General features: G+C 40.7%; 1 protein-coding gene across 2 annotated transcripts; it reads right to left on the reverse strand.

The window, feature by feature from the left end:
• Positions 1–515: 515 nt before the first annotated feature.
• mogs (mannosyl-oligosaccharide glucosidase) lies at positions 516–16500 on the reverse strand. Of its 2 annotated transcripts, XM_061984029.1 has the most exons (5): positions 16374–16500; positions 12404–12767; positions 11902–12125; positions 7335–7528; positions 516–6091 (listed from the first exon to the last, which is right to left on the reverse strand). In XM_061984029.1, exons 2-5 carry the CDS (start codon positions 12750–12752, stop codon positions 4330–4332), a joined length of 2529 nt encoding a protein of 842 aa, XP_061840013.1. In that variant the 5' UTR covers positions 12753–12767; positions 16374–16500; the 3' UTR covers positions 516–4329. The 2 variants fall into 2 exon arrangements, with proteins under 2 accessions (XP_061840013.1, XP_061840012.1); XM_061984028.2 differs by lacking the exon at positions 16374–16500 and having other exon boundaries at positions 12404–15659.
• Between the last annotated feature and the right edge of the window lie 634 nt (positions 16501–17134).

Raw genomic sequence — 17134 nt, forward strand, 5'->3', positions numbered from 1 at the left:
TATGTATACATTTTCAAATCTCAAAAATATATTTACAAATACGTGTTTATACAAATGTATTTGTATATCACATTTGTATTTGTATATTTATTAATATATGCATATGTATTAATATCATATTGATACATATAAGTTGATGTGAGACAATTATACTTCCATACTAAACTTGTGTTAAAGTTGGATGCTCTAGTTGAGTGTTATTTACATGTTTAGTATTTTTATGCTTTTATTTTTTTACTCATTTCCTTTATTTATGGTTTGAAACATTTTTGTGTATTTTGTAAGATTTTGTCCTGTTTTTTTCTGTTGTATTAGCTTCACTAATACCTCTGTAGTGAAAAACTTGGACCATGAGGTCAAAAAGGTTAAGAACCTCTGATCTGTGCTTCCCCAAAATATGTGCCTCAACACTCCTGTGTTTGAGAAAAATAAAGACACATTTTAAAAACCAGCCAAGCCAACTAACCAAAGTTAGTTTAGGGAGATATCATTCATAAATCATAAATATAAGCAAATCCATATGCAAATCATTTATTCTTTTGACACAACGTTGACACTAACATGATCGATGGCAAAGTAAATGCTGATTCGGCAAATACAAAACACGACTGCTTTCAAAAGCAGTGAGTGAGTGAATGAAAGCCTATGCAATAATCCAAATAAGCAGTCATGATGAGAAAACAGTACAAATGTCAAGTAAACGTTCATTTATGCATGGCAGGTTTAATGGAAGTAGAAAGCCACTCCCTGATATTTAAATAAAACAGCATGTTTCGCTACAGTAAATTTGTTCCGGTCCTGATCGTGGTCAATTAATTTCCGCGAAGTAAGATTCATTATTATAAATCAAATACACAGCATAAAAAAACGGTTTACAACCTTCAAAATAAGTTTTTTCAACACAACGAGAGCCCTCTGAGCATCAAATAACACCCATGTAATCACCTTTACACCCGTAAAGGCGGGACTGGATGCTGCCTGAATTTGAGCCAATCATTGTCCACGATACAGAACAGTGCGCTGATTGGTTTGGTCTCGATGGTGGCCAATACTAATGTAGTATGTTCAGTTCATTTAGCCATTGTCCATCCATCCATTTTCTACCGCTTATTCCCTTTGGGGTCGCGGGGGGCGCTGGAGCCTATCTCAGCTACAATCGGGCGGAAGGCGGGGTACACCCTGGACAAGTCGCCACCTCATCGCAGGGCCAACACAGATAGACAGACAACATTCACACTAACATCCACACACTAGGGCCAATTTAGTGTTGCCAATCAACTTATCCCCAGGTGCATAATGCTTCAAAATGCTTAATTTAGGCCAAAAATACTTGTAAAATACTTTAAAACCTGCGATAAGAGTGAAGCATGATGTGGTGAGGGACGACTGTAAATGAATGGCTTCATAGAGACAGGGTAGCTACACTTTGTACAGTACATACTTTTACACCAGGGATGTCAAATGTACGGCCCGTGGGCCTGATAGATGAGTTTGCCAAGTAAAAAAAATTGAGCTGAGATTGTTTAATGAAAGAAACTGCTGATCTAAATGTGTCCACTGGGTGTCACAATAACAACTCTGTTGGGCAAGCAAACGCTTGATACCGGGGCCCAGCAAGAGGTACACAGTAAAGCGCATAAAGCTGTGGTAACGCGTGGCTGTGGCTCCTCCTCTCGAACAAATTAAATGCAAAACCTGCAGTTTTAGGTCTTCTGCTTCAAACGCATTGTTCTTTGGCGCCCTCATTGCCCCTAAATGTTTCTGTCAAAAACGAGAAACGTGAGTGTAACTCAACCGTTCAACAGTTTCTACATCCGTGTGCGTAGTTTGTCGAGTTAGCACAGGGTTAATACCTGGACATGACAAATGAGATATTTGACACCTAGAAGTATATTTATTCTGTTCAATCCCAGATAGGCTGTGACTTCATGTTTATTGGCTTTGTAGATACACTGAGACAAAGTCTAAGTTTGTTGTGTTTTTCAAACCGCACACATTTTTTTCCCCTCAGAATTTGAAGTGTTTTGTCAAAAGGATTATTCGTGATTTGTACATTTTCAGAATGTGTTTCTTCTATTTCTGGCCAAAGTAAAACAAAGCGAACAATCTGTGGTCGTCTTTGTTTTTAAGTTATCATGCCATGATTTTACCAGTCCGGCCCACCTGGGAATAGATTTTCCTCCATGTGGCCCCTGAGCTAAAATGAGTTTGACACCCCTGTTTTACACAATACAACTGACCTGCATTGGTCAATTAGTACATTCATGAACAGTGTTATCTAAAAAAAAATGTAATTATTCAGGTACCGGTACTTTCCCAAAAAGTTTATCTATAAGTAACGAATTTCTGTGTTGGGCCTGCGTTGCGGTGCAGACTTGTTCAGCGTGTACGCTGCCTTCCACCCGAGTGCAGCTGGGATAGGCTCCAGACCCCCGCAATCCAGAAAGGGACAAGCGGTAGAAAATAGATGGAAGTAACGGATTTACTCCTTAATAAATGTAATTAGGTACAGAGTCTCGGTATACCTGGGACTCGATAACGGTACTCAACAGTACCAATTTTTGGTACTTTGTGTGTGTGTGTGTGGTTAATTGTTTGATAAATCATCTAGATGTTTTAATTCAATTTAATGCTGTGCAGTTATTTCTTGCAAGTCCACTTTGCAACACGGGGGGCATTTTTGCAGAGCATTGCAAGTGTCAGAATGTTGCTGCAATTAAAGCCAACAAAACTGAAGACAGGTTTCTCTTTTTTATAGTGGATATACTGAAATATCACAGCATGTACAATTTGTCCTCGATGTGTTAATACAGCCAGGAAGTATTCTTTGCCATTTAGTTGAAGGTGCCAGTCTTATCTTTGGTTGAGCCCTACAAAATGTTTACAAAGTATTGTATTTATTACATAGCAGTTGTTTGATTGTACGTGCATCTTAGCCCATGTCCACACGAACATGGATACTTTTGAAAGTCATACTTGTTAATTTTGGCCTCTTGTCAACACGCAACTGCATACGTTTGTCCTTAAAACTCACACTTGCAAAAGGGCTTAAACGGAGAATTATGGATTCTTCTTGCCGTCATTTTCATAGTGCACTTGTAAACAACACTGGCTTTCTGGTACAGCTGGACCTCGATTTTCGAACTTTTGGATTGTTGTTGATGTATATTAAACACTGGCATATGGCATTTCCAATGTAAATTAGCATCAAGATAACACATTTTGAAAAGCAGAGCCTTACTTGTGAGCATTTTCTATCAGGGATGCTTGCTTTGTTTGTTGGCATGTAAAATTGTAACACTATCTAGAGGCACTCCGGCTAAGGGCTTGGTAGTCTGCAACTGAGCGTGACGTCACAAGCAACCGAGGTATCGAAATATGATACCGTTTGAGTTTACATGAATCGGTACCCGGCAGTCCCAACGGAATTTGGACGGCTCGATATCTACAAAAGTACAGAATTCGGTACCCATCCCTGGTTACCAGTTTGCGTGTGGAGTGACTGGCGTAAGTCACGACCAACAGCAGCGACTGCTGAATGGGTTCACTGCATGTTGTTGTTACCGCAAGTTAATAAAGCAATTGAAAATGCGTCTACGGCCGGGCCTCTCCTTGACCACACTGACGCTAACGGTAAGAGTGTTGCAACATTTGAAATAGTATTTAAAATACACATTATCAGAAAACCACGATAACTAGAAAAGCACCCAGAGTACGCAGACCTCCGCCAGGCCCTGTCTCCCAATATTAAAGAATTATTTTGAAAAATCCTGACTGTAGACGGTGATCCGGATTACCCCCAACATCTAAAAACGTGTTCCTTATTCCATTTTTGACATTTCATAAAGGTTTTATTAAAATCCACCAATAATTGTTTGAGCTATGTTGCCAACTAACAAAGAGACAACAAAACCCCAGCGATAACATAACCTAATTTATTGAAGGATAAGTAAAATTGGCATGTCTGTGCGTGTTTCTTGTCGCCCTGTCGCTTCAAAACAGACTGCACTGTTTTAGTCTCTGTGGGTGGAGGCGTGGTTGGTAGCATACACACACAAGGAAGTTGAAGCTTGTAACCTAAACGTAAGGTGACGTAGTAGAAATCATCTGGATCACCCCTAAAACTTAAATCACTTGTCCCTTATCTTATTTCTGACATTTCCTGAAAGTTTCATTATGAGTTTTGTTGTTGCCGGCGAACACATAACCACCTAGCGGAAGTGGTAATAACAGTTATTTTGTAATGCTGTTACTCTTAACACTGTTCATGAATCAAAGCTAGATTGTTTTTCTTCTTCAAATCATGTACTGTGGACAAAAATTATATTATTACTGTTCAGCCATCATTAACAAAGTTAGGGCCGACCAGCCAGTAAAGGGGTGACTACCTTGACCCCTGCCAGTTGTATCATTGTACTGTTCCCAGATATAACCTGTTTCGACATACTGTCTGTACACATTACTGATAATGTTAGTCCTGAGTTCCTCATAAAGAGCAGCTGCCCGCTCTTGATAGGGCCCCTGTGTATTGCTGTAGTGGTGAAGGGCTCTCACTGCCAGGTAGTTTATATTAATCCATACCGGTCCCCTCCAGTAGGGGGCATCGTGTTCCGTGTTGCGTTTCATATACATGGGATCGGTCTTTGAAAGAGAACGCAGGCCGTAAGGTGTCCACAGCTTATTAGGGTCTTTCATGTCATTAAGAATGTGTTCTATTTTGGGCGAGTCCGGCTGGAGAACATGTAGTAAGAAGGGGAACAAACTAACGTAACCCAAAGCGTTGACATATTGGAGTTTGGGAGCCTTGCGGACATGGCGCACAAGACGTGCCACAGGGAACTGATGGCGGCGTTCTCCGGGGGAGATGTACACCTTTTCCTGCTGCAAGGTCACAGCCGCTGTGTGGTTGCCATAGTCGCTGAAAGCATGGAGCTGCACGGACCAGTGAAGTTCATTCAGCAGATTGTTGTCCGTGAGCATTTTGTGGGTAGCTTCATAGTCCTGGTGGGGTTCACCTAAAAGCTGAGCGATTCGAGCCATGATGCCAGAGGACAAAGCCATCCAGCAGTGCAAGTCCACATGGCGCTCATCTGCGGACGGATGTGAGGCTCGTGGGTAATCGTCAAGACCCGATGTCAGAGTCTTAGGATTGAGGAAGACATTGGTGTCCTTGTCACGTCCACGCCACCGGTACGAGTTAGGCAAGGGTCCCGACTGAGTGGTATTGTACCACTCAAACCAGGTTTTTAGTCTTGGGTAGAGTCGTTTGAGAAAAGGCAAGGTTGGCTGAGACTCCATGCTGGCCGAATTTAAAGAGAACTGTTCAATTAGTTTTTCAAGAGCTAAAAAGAGAGTGGGCGGATTGGCGTTCTCGTTCCGCTGAACTACAAACTCAGCAGGGACCTTACTGTGAGCCTCGTCGCCGAGTATCTGCTCACGGGGGATCCAGCCCTCCATATTCATTAAGTCTATCCAGTGGGAAACTGCCTCTCTCGTCACCTGTGGATCCCACTTACTCAGCAGCAGTTGGTGAAAACCCTCATCCCAAAGAAAACCCCTGGGAAAGAAAGAGCGTGATGGGACTGCAGTGAATAACACACCTTGGGGGTACAGGAGTGGGTATTCGTTGTAGATGGACTGTACCACTGACTGGCCGTGGAAGTAACCCATTCCACCCAACATGTTGCTAAGTGCCGCCTTACCCAACCTGATATGTGGCTGACTGTAGCCTTTGCTTTCAAGTCCAAACGTCTCCTCAAACTTGGCGTCAAACTCAGATTTCCTCTTCTCCAGCTCCTGGGTCATAATCGGGCCCACGAGCTGGTCGTGCCGGCTGCGAAAGCTTCCAGACTCAAAGAGAACTTCCATTTGAAACGGTGTTTGGACCGTGACTTGGTGAACCACAAAGTCGCTCTCTTTCCTCGCATCGGGTGGCTTATGTTGGGGATGCGGGGGCTTGTAGGTGTCTACAGCAATGTAATGCCTCTTTTCGCCTGATGGTGGGCTGTAGACAAACCTGCGGTTCAGACTGTGCTTCACAATTTCGGTCAGCTTCTCCAAGCCAGGAGAGACAGTCTGAAGGTAGTTATAACTGAAAAGGCAGGAAACCATTCATTATTCACCATGAATTAAATATCAAACATATTATTTTTCCATCCAGATTGTCTAACTTTGTTGTATGAAGGCCTCCATTCATAGTGTTATATGAGATATATATTGTGGTTTACTGCTTATCCTGTCAGAGTCCATTTCTTTCTCTATATACTTGTAACTGTCAGTGCTCTAAACATTTGTCACAACAAATACCTGCTTTATACTGCCATAATGTGGATCATGACTAGGGATGTAAATCTCTGATGGACGATGCGATTCAAAAAAGATTAATTTATAAATCAGAACAATTTGATTTAGTGTATGAATAATTTAGACTGGAGGTCGAGACTTCCAGGATAAGGATGGGAAGTGACGTGTGTTGTGGAGTTGAAAGGTCGTTTGAATGATGTCGGAAAAGAGAGCGAGACACGGAATATGAGCCCGTTGTACGAGAACGTTGCATTTTGTGAAATAAAGAAAGACAAACTGGGAATCTGTCTGAACCTCCATTACTTGGGATGTTACAATATTGACGCACGGCACAGCACAGAGACGGTCCGCAGTGTTGACCTTACGAATCTTGCAGGTAATTGTTTGGTGGGCAGCCGAGACTCTCGCATTCTTTTAAACTGTCTACTGATTGTTAGTCTCGGGCAATATCCGGTCCACGCATCTACGCTTATTCTAGTCTACAGTTAGGTAAAAAGAGCGTGACTGTTTTCACACACAACCCTGCTCTTGTGTCGTTTTCAAGACAAAAACAGTCAACTGATTTTTAGTTCGACGCGATAACAGGTTTATGTCTCTACACTCGATTGACCTAATAATTCACAGCTGAATCTTATCGATTGAGGGGGTTGTAACGGATGTAGCGGAACCGGCCACTTCTCCAGCCGGATATCTGGTCGCATTGGTTTATCGTTAACAACCATCATCATGACCTGATAAGTAATTTAACTATAACTGTTTCTATTGGAACACATAACCATAACATACTGCACCCTATAGGCACCATACTTCTGTGGTTGGTATAAGGTTGTGCATTAGAATATTAAACATTTCAATAATCCCCACAATTTTAGACAAATACAAAAAAATTCATAATTACAACACCAATCAGAACCACACTGGTGGTAATCAAAGATTTTATCATGAAAATAATTATTTTGGGTTCTTTGTACAAAGTCATCCCTTGCAAACACTACAGATACTATTTTTACTTTGTATACTTATATGCTTACCTTGCATATTTAGGACTGGATAATTCCCCGGTGACAGGTTTTCGAAATGTGATTTTGAAATTGCCAAGCTCTTCGGAGACGCCGGTGATGGAAGCAAGGCGGCTTTTCTCCTCTACATGAGCCTCCAGTGACCCTTGGGTATCTGCAGCTGCATATAACATCAGAGAGAGGACTGGTGCCTTTGGGGCAGAGCTCTGATGGATATCAAACAAAAAAATAACGTCCAGTTAAACTCAAACTCATTGAAAGGAACAAGCAGTAGATGCACGTAGAGTGGTGCCTCAACTTACGAGCACATTGCGTTCCACGACAGAGCTCGTACCTCAGAACACTCATAACTCAAAGCAGCCCCGCTTATTGAAATGAATTGAGAACAATTTAATCTGTGTTTGGCACTCCCGAAACACCACAAGTTTACCATGTAACATGCCTTATAAAAAGAAAAACTTGCTTTTAGACAATAAATATTGTTTGAAAAACATTACAATAACATGTACTACAATTGGCTACAGTATTTTTATGAAATAACTTAATACTATTGTTCAGCATTTGCTTTGGATCTGGGAGGTCAGAGTTAACAAGGGATATGTATGTATGTGTACCAAAGCTAATGCTCGACCAACCAGTTTGTTGAGTTAGGACTAGACCAGGGATCTGCAACCCGCAGATCATGTGGCTCTTTCATGCCTCTGCCCTCGCTCCCTTTGGCTTTGAAACAAAATGTCAATAAATATTGGCTACTCAATTTTTTTATTTTTTATTTAGTTAAGTGTATTTCAATGTAACAATTGTTATTTTGGGGCGTTCAGGGATCTCGTAAAATAAAAATAAAATATATTTACCGTATTTTGCGGATTATAAATCGCTCCGGAGTATAAATCGCACCGGCCGAAAATGCATAATAAAGAAGAAAAAAAAAACATATATAAGTCGCACTAGAGTGTAAGTCGCATTTTTTGCGGAAATTTATGTGATAAAATCCAACACCAAGAATAGACATTTGAAAGGCAATTTAAAATACATAAAGAATAGTGAACAACAGGCTGAATAAGTGTACGTTATATGACGCATAAATAACGAACTGAGAACGTGCCTTGTATGTTAACGTAACATATTATTGTAAGAGTCATTCAAATAACTATAACATATAGAATATGCTATACGTTTACCAAACAATCTGTCACTCCTTTTCGCCAGTCCCTTACAATTTCTCGCTTACTCCAAACTTTCTTTCTGCTGCTCGATTGCCGTTTTCTGCTGCATATTTCACTACTTCCAGCTTGTAACCTGCAGTATATGATTTCCTTTTCAGTGCCATTTTTGTTCAGCCCTTCTCAGTTTTTATAAGTTACCGCCAATGTTGAAATTATCAATTTTCATAGGTACGGAAATAGTAGCGGGTAGCATCTTTTTTTCCACAATGCACTTCTGCCATGACCCGCCCCCCGTGTGTGACGATTGCTGATATATGCCTAGTCTCTTACGTGAATGAGATAAATAATATTATTTTATATTTAACGGTAATGTGTTAATAATTTCACACATAAGTCGCTCCTGAGTATAAGTCACACCCCCGGCCAAACTATGAAAAAAACTGCGATTTATAATCAGAAAAATACGGTAATATTTTGTCGAACCTGAGCGCAGGATCGAACCCAGGATCTTCGTATTGTGAGGCAGACGCACTAACCCCTCTGCCTGCAATGAGGTGGCGACTGGTCCAGGGTGTACCCCGCCTTCCGCCCTAATGCAGCGGAGATTGGCTCCAGCACCCCCCGCGACCCCGAAAGGGATAAGCGGTAGAAAATGGATGGATGGATTTTGTCGATTGAAATGTACGTCACACCACCAATGAGTCATCTTTTGCTTCCAAGCCATTGTATTGTTTTTAGCGGTCAACCCCTGGTAAACTAGCAATGGACAGATAAAACAATTTCTAATGAAATAGAACATTCAATGCTTCTTCGACAGATTAATTCGCTTTCCCAGTTGATAAGGTTGGTTCAATTGTGTGCTAATATGTGAGGAGAAAACCGCAAACAACTTAAAATCTAATGTTGAAAGACATTTCCTGAACAAACACACAGCATTCGTGGAAAAATAGCTCGCTAGAGATAAATAATAATAAATGATAAATTGTATAGCGCTTTTCTACCTTCAAGGTACTCAAAGCGCTTTGACAGTATTTCCACATTTACCCATTCACACACACATTCACACACTGATGGCGGGAGCTGCCATGCAAGGCGCTAACCAGCAGCCATCAGGAGCAAGGGGTGAAGTGTCTTGCCCAAGGACACAACGGACGTGACTAGGATGGTAGAAGGTGGGGATTGAACCCCAGTAACCAGCAACCCTCCGATTGCTGGCACGGCCACTCTACCAACTTCGCCACGCCGTCCCAAATGACTGAAAGAGTAGTTTCGAAACTGCTGCGGAAAGCTGATTAGAGCAAAAGTACTTGAGTCGTTTTCTGTCTAGTGTTTGATTTCATAAATACTATAGCATATGTGTAATGAAACTACAAGTGGCATATTAAGGCTCAAACGGCTCACGTGGGTTTTATTTGGTGGGAAATGGGCTCATATGGCTTTTGTATGCTGAAGGTTGTAGACTCTTGGACGAGACAGAACAAATTGAAACACGTCAAACACGGCATCTGCAGCTTTTCAATATTTTTATGAATGCAGCTTCTGTGTTGCGGACGGACGCTACGGCAGGGCTGACTCGCTAACAGCTGGGACATGTTTTTAATGGTTTGTACAAGTGATGGGTTGATGAGGCTTCATGAAGCGTTTCGACACATTGCAAAACTGTATTGATACTGTGTCACTAAATACTGACATCTGCTGGACATTAAAAATCCCTACAGGCAACCTATGGACCGACTCAACTGACACTGATTTTATGACCTAGTACAGTGTTTCTCAAATGGGGGTACGCGTACCCCTGGGGGTACTTGAAGGTATGCCAAGGGGTACGTGAGATTTTTAAAAACTATTCTAAAAATAGCAACAATTCAAAAATCCTTTATAAATATATTTATTGAATAATACTTCAACAAAATATGAATGTAAGTTCATAAACTGAACATCAAATCAAGTAGGCTATTCCATTCCTTACCAAAAACCCAGAGTTTCCCCCATGCCATGATGGTTTGACCCTCACTAAAAAGTCTGTTAAAAAGAACTGTGAAAAGAAATGCAACAATGGAATATTCAGTGTTGACAGATAATATTTTTTGTGGACATGTTCCATACATATTGATGTTAAAGATTACTTTTTTTGTGAAGAAATGTTTAGCGGTTGATTGGCAACACTAAATTGGCCCTAGTGTGTGAATGTGAGTGTGAATGTTGTCTGTCTATCTGCGTTGGTCCTGCGATGAGGTGGCGACTTGTCCAGGGTGTACCCCGCCTTTCGCCCGATTGTAGCTGAGATAGGCTCCAGCGCTCCCCGCGACCCCGAAGGGAAAAAGCGGTAGAAAATGGATGGATGGATGTTTAGAATTAAGTTCATGAATCCAGATGGATCTCTATTACAATCCCCAAAGAGGGCACTTTAAGTTGATGTGTAGAAATCTTTATTTTTTATAATTGAATCACTTGTTTATTTTTCAACACGTTTTTAGTTATTTGTATGTCTTTTTTTCCAAATAGTTCAAAAAAGACCACTACAAATGAGCAATATTTTGCACTGTTATACAATTTAATAAATCCGAAACTGATGACATAGTGCTGTATTTTACTTCTTTATCTCTTTTCTTCAACCAAAAATGCTTTGCTCTGATTAGGGGGTACTTGAATTAAAATAATGTTCACAGGCGGTACATCACTGAAAAAAGTTTTGGGAACCACTGACCTAGTATATACAATAATATAAACCAAGTCATTGTATTTCATTTAGGATTATTTCATATCTTCATTAAAATAAAAATATATTTTTATCTTTTTTAGATACAGTCAATAAATAATTTGAACATGTATCATAACATGGAAATCTAAGAGAACGTGTTGTGAATGGGGATGCTTGTGGACTGGGAATTAATGTTATTATTTTTTTACACTTTTTTTTTTTTTTTTTTTTTTAAACAGTTTTTCCAACGTATTCAATTTTAGACGATTTCTCTTCTTAGTTATTATTTCTCCGGCTGTAGAAAAGACCCGCTCACAGGGCACAGAGGAGGCGTCAGTGCGACACAGTTTGCGTATCGGTCACGTGACCGAAACAGCTCATGATCGGTCACGTGACTTTCTAAAAGCGGTACGCGCACCGACACAGGGTTTTGCTCTATGAGCTCGACGCATGCGCCGATGCATCGGTGTCGCCGGACCCATCACTAGTTTGTACGCTTCTTCTCTTTCTAACTAACTCCCTTAGTTCCGATGGTTGGACACGGGCCCGTTACAAATATTACTCAAACTGGGTGAAAACATTTGGTAACTAAAATATATGCTCTCAACTTAAAAGCATAACAAAAAGCTGAGAGACAGTTGGTGTCTCAAATTACTCATACGTTGAGGTACCACTTTACAACAAAAGCTGACCAGAGCAATCCAGTACTCACGTGCTGTTTAGCAGTGACCCGCCAAGTCCAGTCCCCACCGTGATCTCCTCCCATTCTCTTGACAAACTCTGTGGTCAGTGTGAAATCGCTGTCTCTGATCTCCTGGACGCCAAAGGTGATCCCATCATGCATCAACCAGCCGTAACCCTGCAAGCGATCTCCTTGCTCGCAGGTGTGCCTCAGGATTACGTCCATGTCCGAAAACTGACGCATCCACATCATACCTGATTGTAGAGCCAGAGAGAGGCTAGGTGAATAGACCCATCCATCTATTCATTCATTTTCTACTGCTTGTCCCTCTCGGGATCACAGGGGAAGGCGTACACCCTGCCTGGACATGTCGCCACCTCATCGCAGGGCCAACACAGATAGACAGACAGCATTCACACTCACCCAGTTTCAAAAACAGAAAAATGTTACCAATAATCAAAGTGTTACTTTAATTGTACTATATTTTTAAGTGACAGTTTTAACTATTACTTATTGGCTTGAGTATGCATACCTGTCACAATTGACCTGGGACTCCTTGTTTTCATACCAAAGTAGACCTGTGGCCTGTAAGAACCCCAGAATCTCTCTGGTGAGACCTGGGCACTGCTGGAATTGGCATCAAGAACACGAGGTGACGGGTGCAGGGTCACGACTCGCTTGGCCAGACTGGACCGCATGTACAGGGCATAGAAGAACCAGATCAGGCTGACCACACAAAGGCCTATTGAGATGTTGATGAAAATTTTGCCAATGTCGATTTTCTTTTTTTTCTCCTTGCGGTGGAACGCAAGGGGCTTATCGTCTTTTCTCAGAGGAGGGGCAGCCTCCCCCGTCACCACCCTCTTCCGCTGTCTGCCCATCCTGCCCTTCTCAACCTGGGAAAAAGAAGGGAACATGTGGAGATGGCATAACAAAATTAGGGCTGCAACAACTAATCGATTAAATCGATTAAAATCGATTATAAAAATAGTTGCCGATTAATTTAGTCATCGATTCGTTGATCTATGCTTTTTTTTTTTTTTATATAATTTATTTTTTATTTTTTATAAACCTTTATTTGTAAACTGCAACATTTACAAACACCTGAGAAACAATAATCAAAATAAGTATGGTGCCAGTATGCTGTTTTTTTCTCTCAATAAAATACTGGATAGGATAGAAATGTAGTTTGTCTCTTTTATCCGATTATTAATCGATTAATCGAAGTAATAATCGACAGATTAATCGATTATCAAATTAATTGTTAGTTGCAGCCCTAAACAAAATCTAACCTTTTTTTTGCTTTTCAACAAGAAATGCTTTGTTTTTGTAGCGGAGTGAAAGATTCTTACTGATAGGCGTTTTGTCCTATGCCAAAATGTACACGTTGCCTTTTTTTTTTTTTTTTTTTTTTAAACTTAGCTACAAAGTAGTAGCAACTTACCACTTGTAAGTAAATACATCAACCAAACACTCAATCTGTTTAGTTCCCTTCACAATAAGGTACATCTGGTTTATCCAAAATAAAATGCATAAAAAAATACTTTTTTTTGTACAATTTCTATTCAAATAACAGTTCTCCCAAATACAGCGAATATCTAAAACAGGGGTCACCAACCCGTCGATTGCCATCGACTTGTCGAGCTTTGGGACCCTACCAGTCGATCTCGAAAATATTAGGAAAAAAAGTATTAATATGAGATCAGTGACACCCCCATTCCTAGAATGACCAACAGACCTGCCAACAGGCACATAATTTAACCCCTAAACACACACGTACGCCTCCCTTCTCTTCAGCCTCACATCCTGCCACTCTTGACACAGCGGCCACACCCGCTCTTCTCGCAAACGCACGTTGCATGATGTAAACAAAAATCATTGAGCTGCGCATGCGTGTCTATCATAATTTGCATATAAAAACACCCTTATTTTCTCAATATGCATATGTAAACACCCGTAATTCCGTAATTTGCATAGGTAAACGCCCTTAATTCCCCATATAAGGGCACAATTCCGGCGGAAAAGCCGAACATCAAACACACGGAGAAAACACAAACACATTACAGAAGACAAATTTGTATTATCCCGCGGGGTAAATACATAATGTCAAAACGTATGTTTAAGAAATGGGGGACTGCTGAGGTAGCCTAAAGCGTTCAAATAAATATTTGTCACTTCGGGCAAATAGGTCTATATGGTCGTGAAATATGCGCGCCATCCTCAGGGCGCGATCTGCGGTATCTTGCAGTGGCAGCAAAAGTATTGCCATTATGTGAGATGAGTTGCAACAGGGTGTGAGAGGCATGTTGGTCTTTTAAAGAGTCACCAATCACTAAATCAACATACTTGGTGATGTATGGCTTAGATGCAGCTGCTCGGCCATAGAAACCCATTCCATGAAGCTCTCTGCGTACTGTACGTGGGCTAATTGGAAGGTCAGATGAAGTTTGGAGCTCTGTAGCAACTGACTGTGCAGAAAGTTGGCGACCTCTTTGCACTATGTGCTGAGTTGCTGTTGTTCCCAAACTCTTCCATTTTCTCATAATAAAGCTGACAGTTGACTTTGGAATATTTAGGAGCGAGGAAATTTCACGACTGGATTAGTTGCACAGGTGGCATCCATCCTATGACAGTTCCAATCAATGAGATTCTGAGCGCGGCCTATTTTTTCATAAATGTTTGTAGAAACAGTGTCCATGCCTAAGTGCTTGATTTTATACACCTGTGGCCGGGCCAAGTGATTAGGACACCTGATTCTCATCATTAGGACACCTGATTCTGATCATTTGGATGGGTGGCCAAATACTTTTGGCAATATAGTGTGTGTGTGTGTGTGTATATATATATATATATATATATATATATATAAATATATATATATATATATATGCATACTACATTTATCATGGCAAAATACTTGATTTTGAAAAAAATATTTATATATTCATATTTTTATAAATTCAAATATTTTTAAATGTTTTACCCCTTTGATCAGTTTAATAGTATCCTTGAATAAATAACATGAGATTGTGTATGCGTGTGTGTGTGTGTATTTTGAAATGTCTATATGTTGCTCATTTTGCTGTATGTCTGTCTGTCTTATCTATATCTCTCTATCCATCTATCTGTATTTATATGTATCTATGATATTAATATAACATTAGACAATAAAAGTAAGGGAACTTGTCACACTTAAGAACAAATAGGCCCCCCTAAGAGTGCTCTGGAGCACTTGTAGATTTTGTTCTTACCTACGAACAAATCCCAGCTATGAAAACATTGGTGAATACAAAAATCTCCTTAAAAACTTCGAAAGTGGGCCAAAGAAAAAAAATGTGTTCTTAAGAACGGTTGCTGAATGGGACCCATTGAAGCTTAGGGATGGCTATGCAAAACAAAACTAAAACTGAACTGGCTGCAAAGTAAACAATAACAGAATGCTGGAGGACAGCAAAGACTTACGGCGCGTGGAGCAGACGGCGTCCACAAAGTACATTCGTACAAGACAATCAACAATGTCCCTACAAAGGAGGATAGCATCCACTCGATATATTCTTTACTTTTCACACACACAAGTGAATGCAATGCATACTTGGTCAACAGCCATACAGGTCACACTGAGGGTGGCCGTATAAACAACTTTAATACTGATACAAATATGTGCTACACTGTGAACCCACACCAAACAAGAATGACAAACACATTTCGGGAGAACATCCGCACCGTAACACAACATAAACACAACAGAACAAATACCCAGAACCCCTTGCAGCACTAACTCTTCCGGGACGCTACAATATACACCCCCACCCCCCCACTTCAACCCCGCCCACCTCAACCTCCTCATGCTCTCCAAGCTGCTGTTTTGAGGCATGTTAAAAAAATAATGCACTTTGTGGCTTCAATAATAAATATGGCAGTGCCATGTTGGCATTTTTTTCCATAACTTGAGTTGATTTATTTTGGAAAACCTTGTTACATTGTTTAATGCGTCCAGCGGGGCATCACAACAAAATTAAGCATAATAATGTGTTCATTCCACGACTGTATATATCGGTATCGGTTGATATCGGAATCGGTAATTAAGAGTTGGACAATATCGGAATATGGGCAAAAAAGCCATTATCGGACATCTCTAAAAAACACTGATTTATAGGCTCAGGGCTCAGGAGACACGGCCCATTGTCTTATTGTTGGTGATAGTTAACACACGCCATGACATGCAATCTAGCGTGCATTGTTTTATGCAGAGGGTGAACTGCTTCTTTAACGCATTTGTGCAAAGCATCGCAAATAAACACAACGTTGAGAGGAACAGTTCTGGTGTTTCCGTTGAAGTCGACTTTAATGCAACGTTGCAAGCTAGCTCGTAGTGCCGACACGCTCACGTTTTTTTCTCCTGTCATACACGTTCAGTCGACACCAAAACACGGTGTTTTATTTAATCCTAGACTATATGAATGTTCGCAGAGTGAATGTTCATTGAGTGAATGGCTCCCTACCTTTCAAATTTCCCAGTTTCAGCTTGTCATTATCCGATGGTAGCTTGGTCGGTTACGAGCCGCTTCCGGGTTCGCGCCACTCTTAATGACGTCGTCTGTTGGGAGGTGGGGGTCGCACTTTAATGACGTTACTAGGTCGTCTGTCTTCTCTGGTCTATACATCCATCCATCCATTTTCTACCGCTTATTCCCTTTTGGGGTCGCGGGGCAGGTATTAGTATTTATTCGTGAAGGTCCACTGATGAATTTGACTAGACAATATGTAATATTTATTGTAGAATAAATGGTTGATGGATGTATATCTCGTAATTCGAAACTATTGTGACGGTTTGACCCCTTTCCTTAATCACAGTGAACAAGCGCCATGTTTTTGCAGAACATATATATATACATACATACATACACACTATGTATGTATATATATATATATACATATATATATAAATGCATTTATCATGGCAAGACTTGATTTTGAAAAAAAAAATTGACATTCATATTTCTATATATTAAAATATTTAATAAATAAAAAAACATTTTTTAAATAGATAGGGTGATTGGCAACACTAAATTGGCCCTAGTGTGTGAATGTGAGTGTGAATGTTGTCTGTCTATCTGTTAGCCCTGTGATGAGGTGGCGACTTGTCCAGGGTGTACCTCGCCTTGCGCCCGAATGCAGCTGAGATCCAACACCCCCCGTGACCCCGAAAGGGACAAGCGGTAGAAAATGGATGGATGGATGTTTTACCCCCTTTGATCAATTT

This window comes from Nerophis lumbriciformis, linkage group LG25 (assembly GCF_033978685.3).
Source record: "Nerophis lumbriciformis linkage group LG25, RoL_Nlum_v2.1, whole genome shotgun sequence".
NCBI lineage: Eukaryota > Metazoa > Chordata > Actinopteri > Syngnathiformes > Syngnathidae > Nerophis > Nerophis lumbriciformis.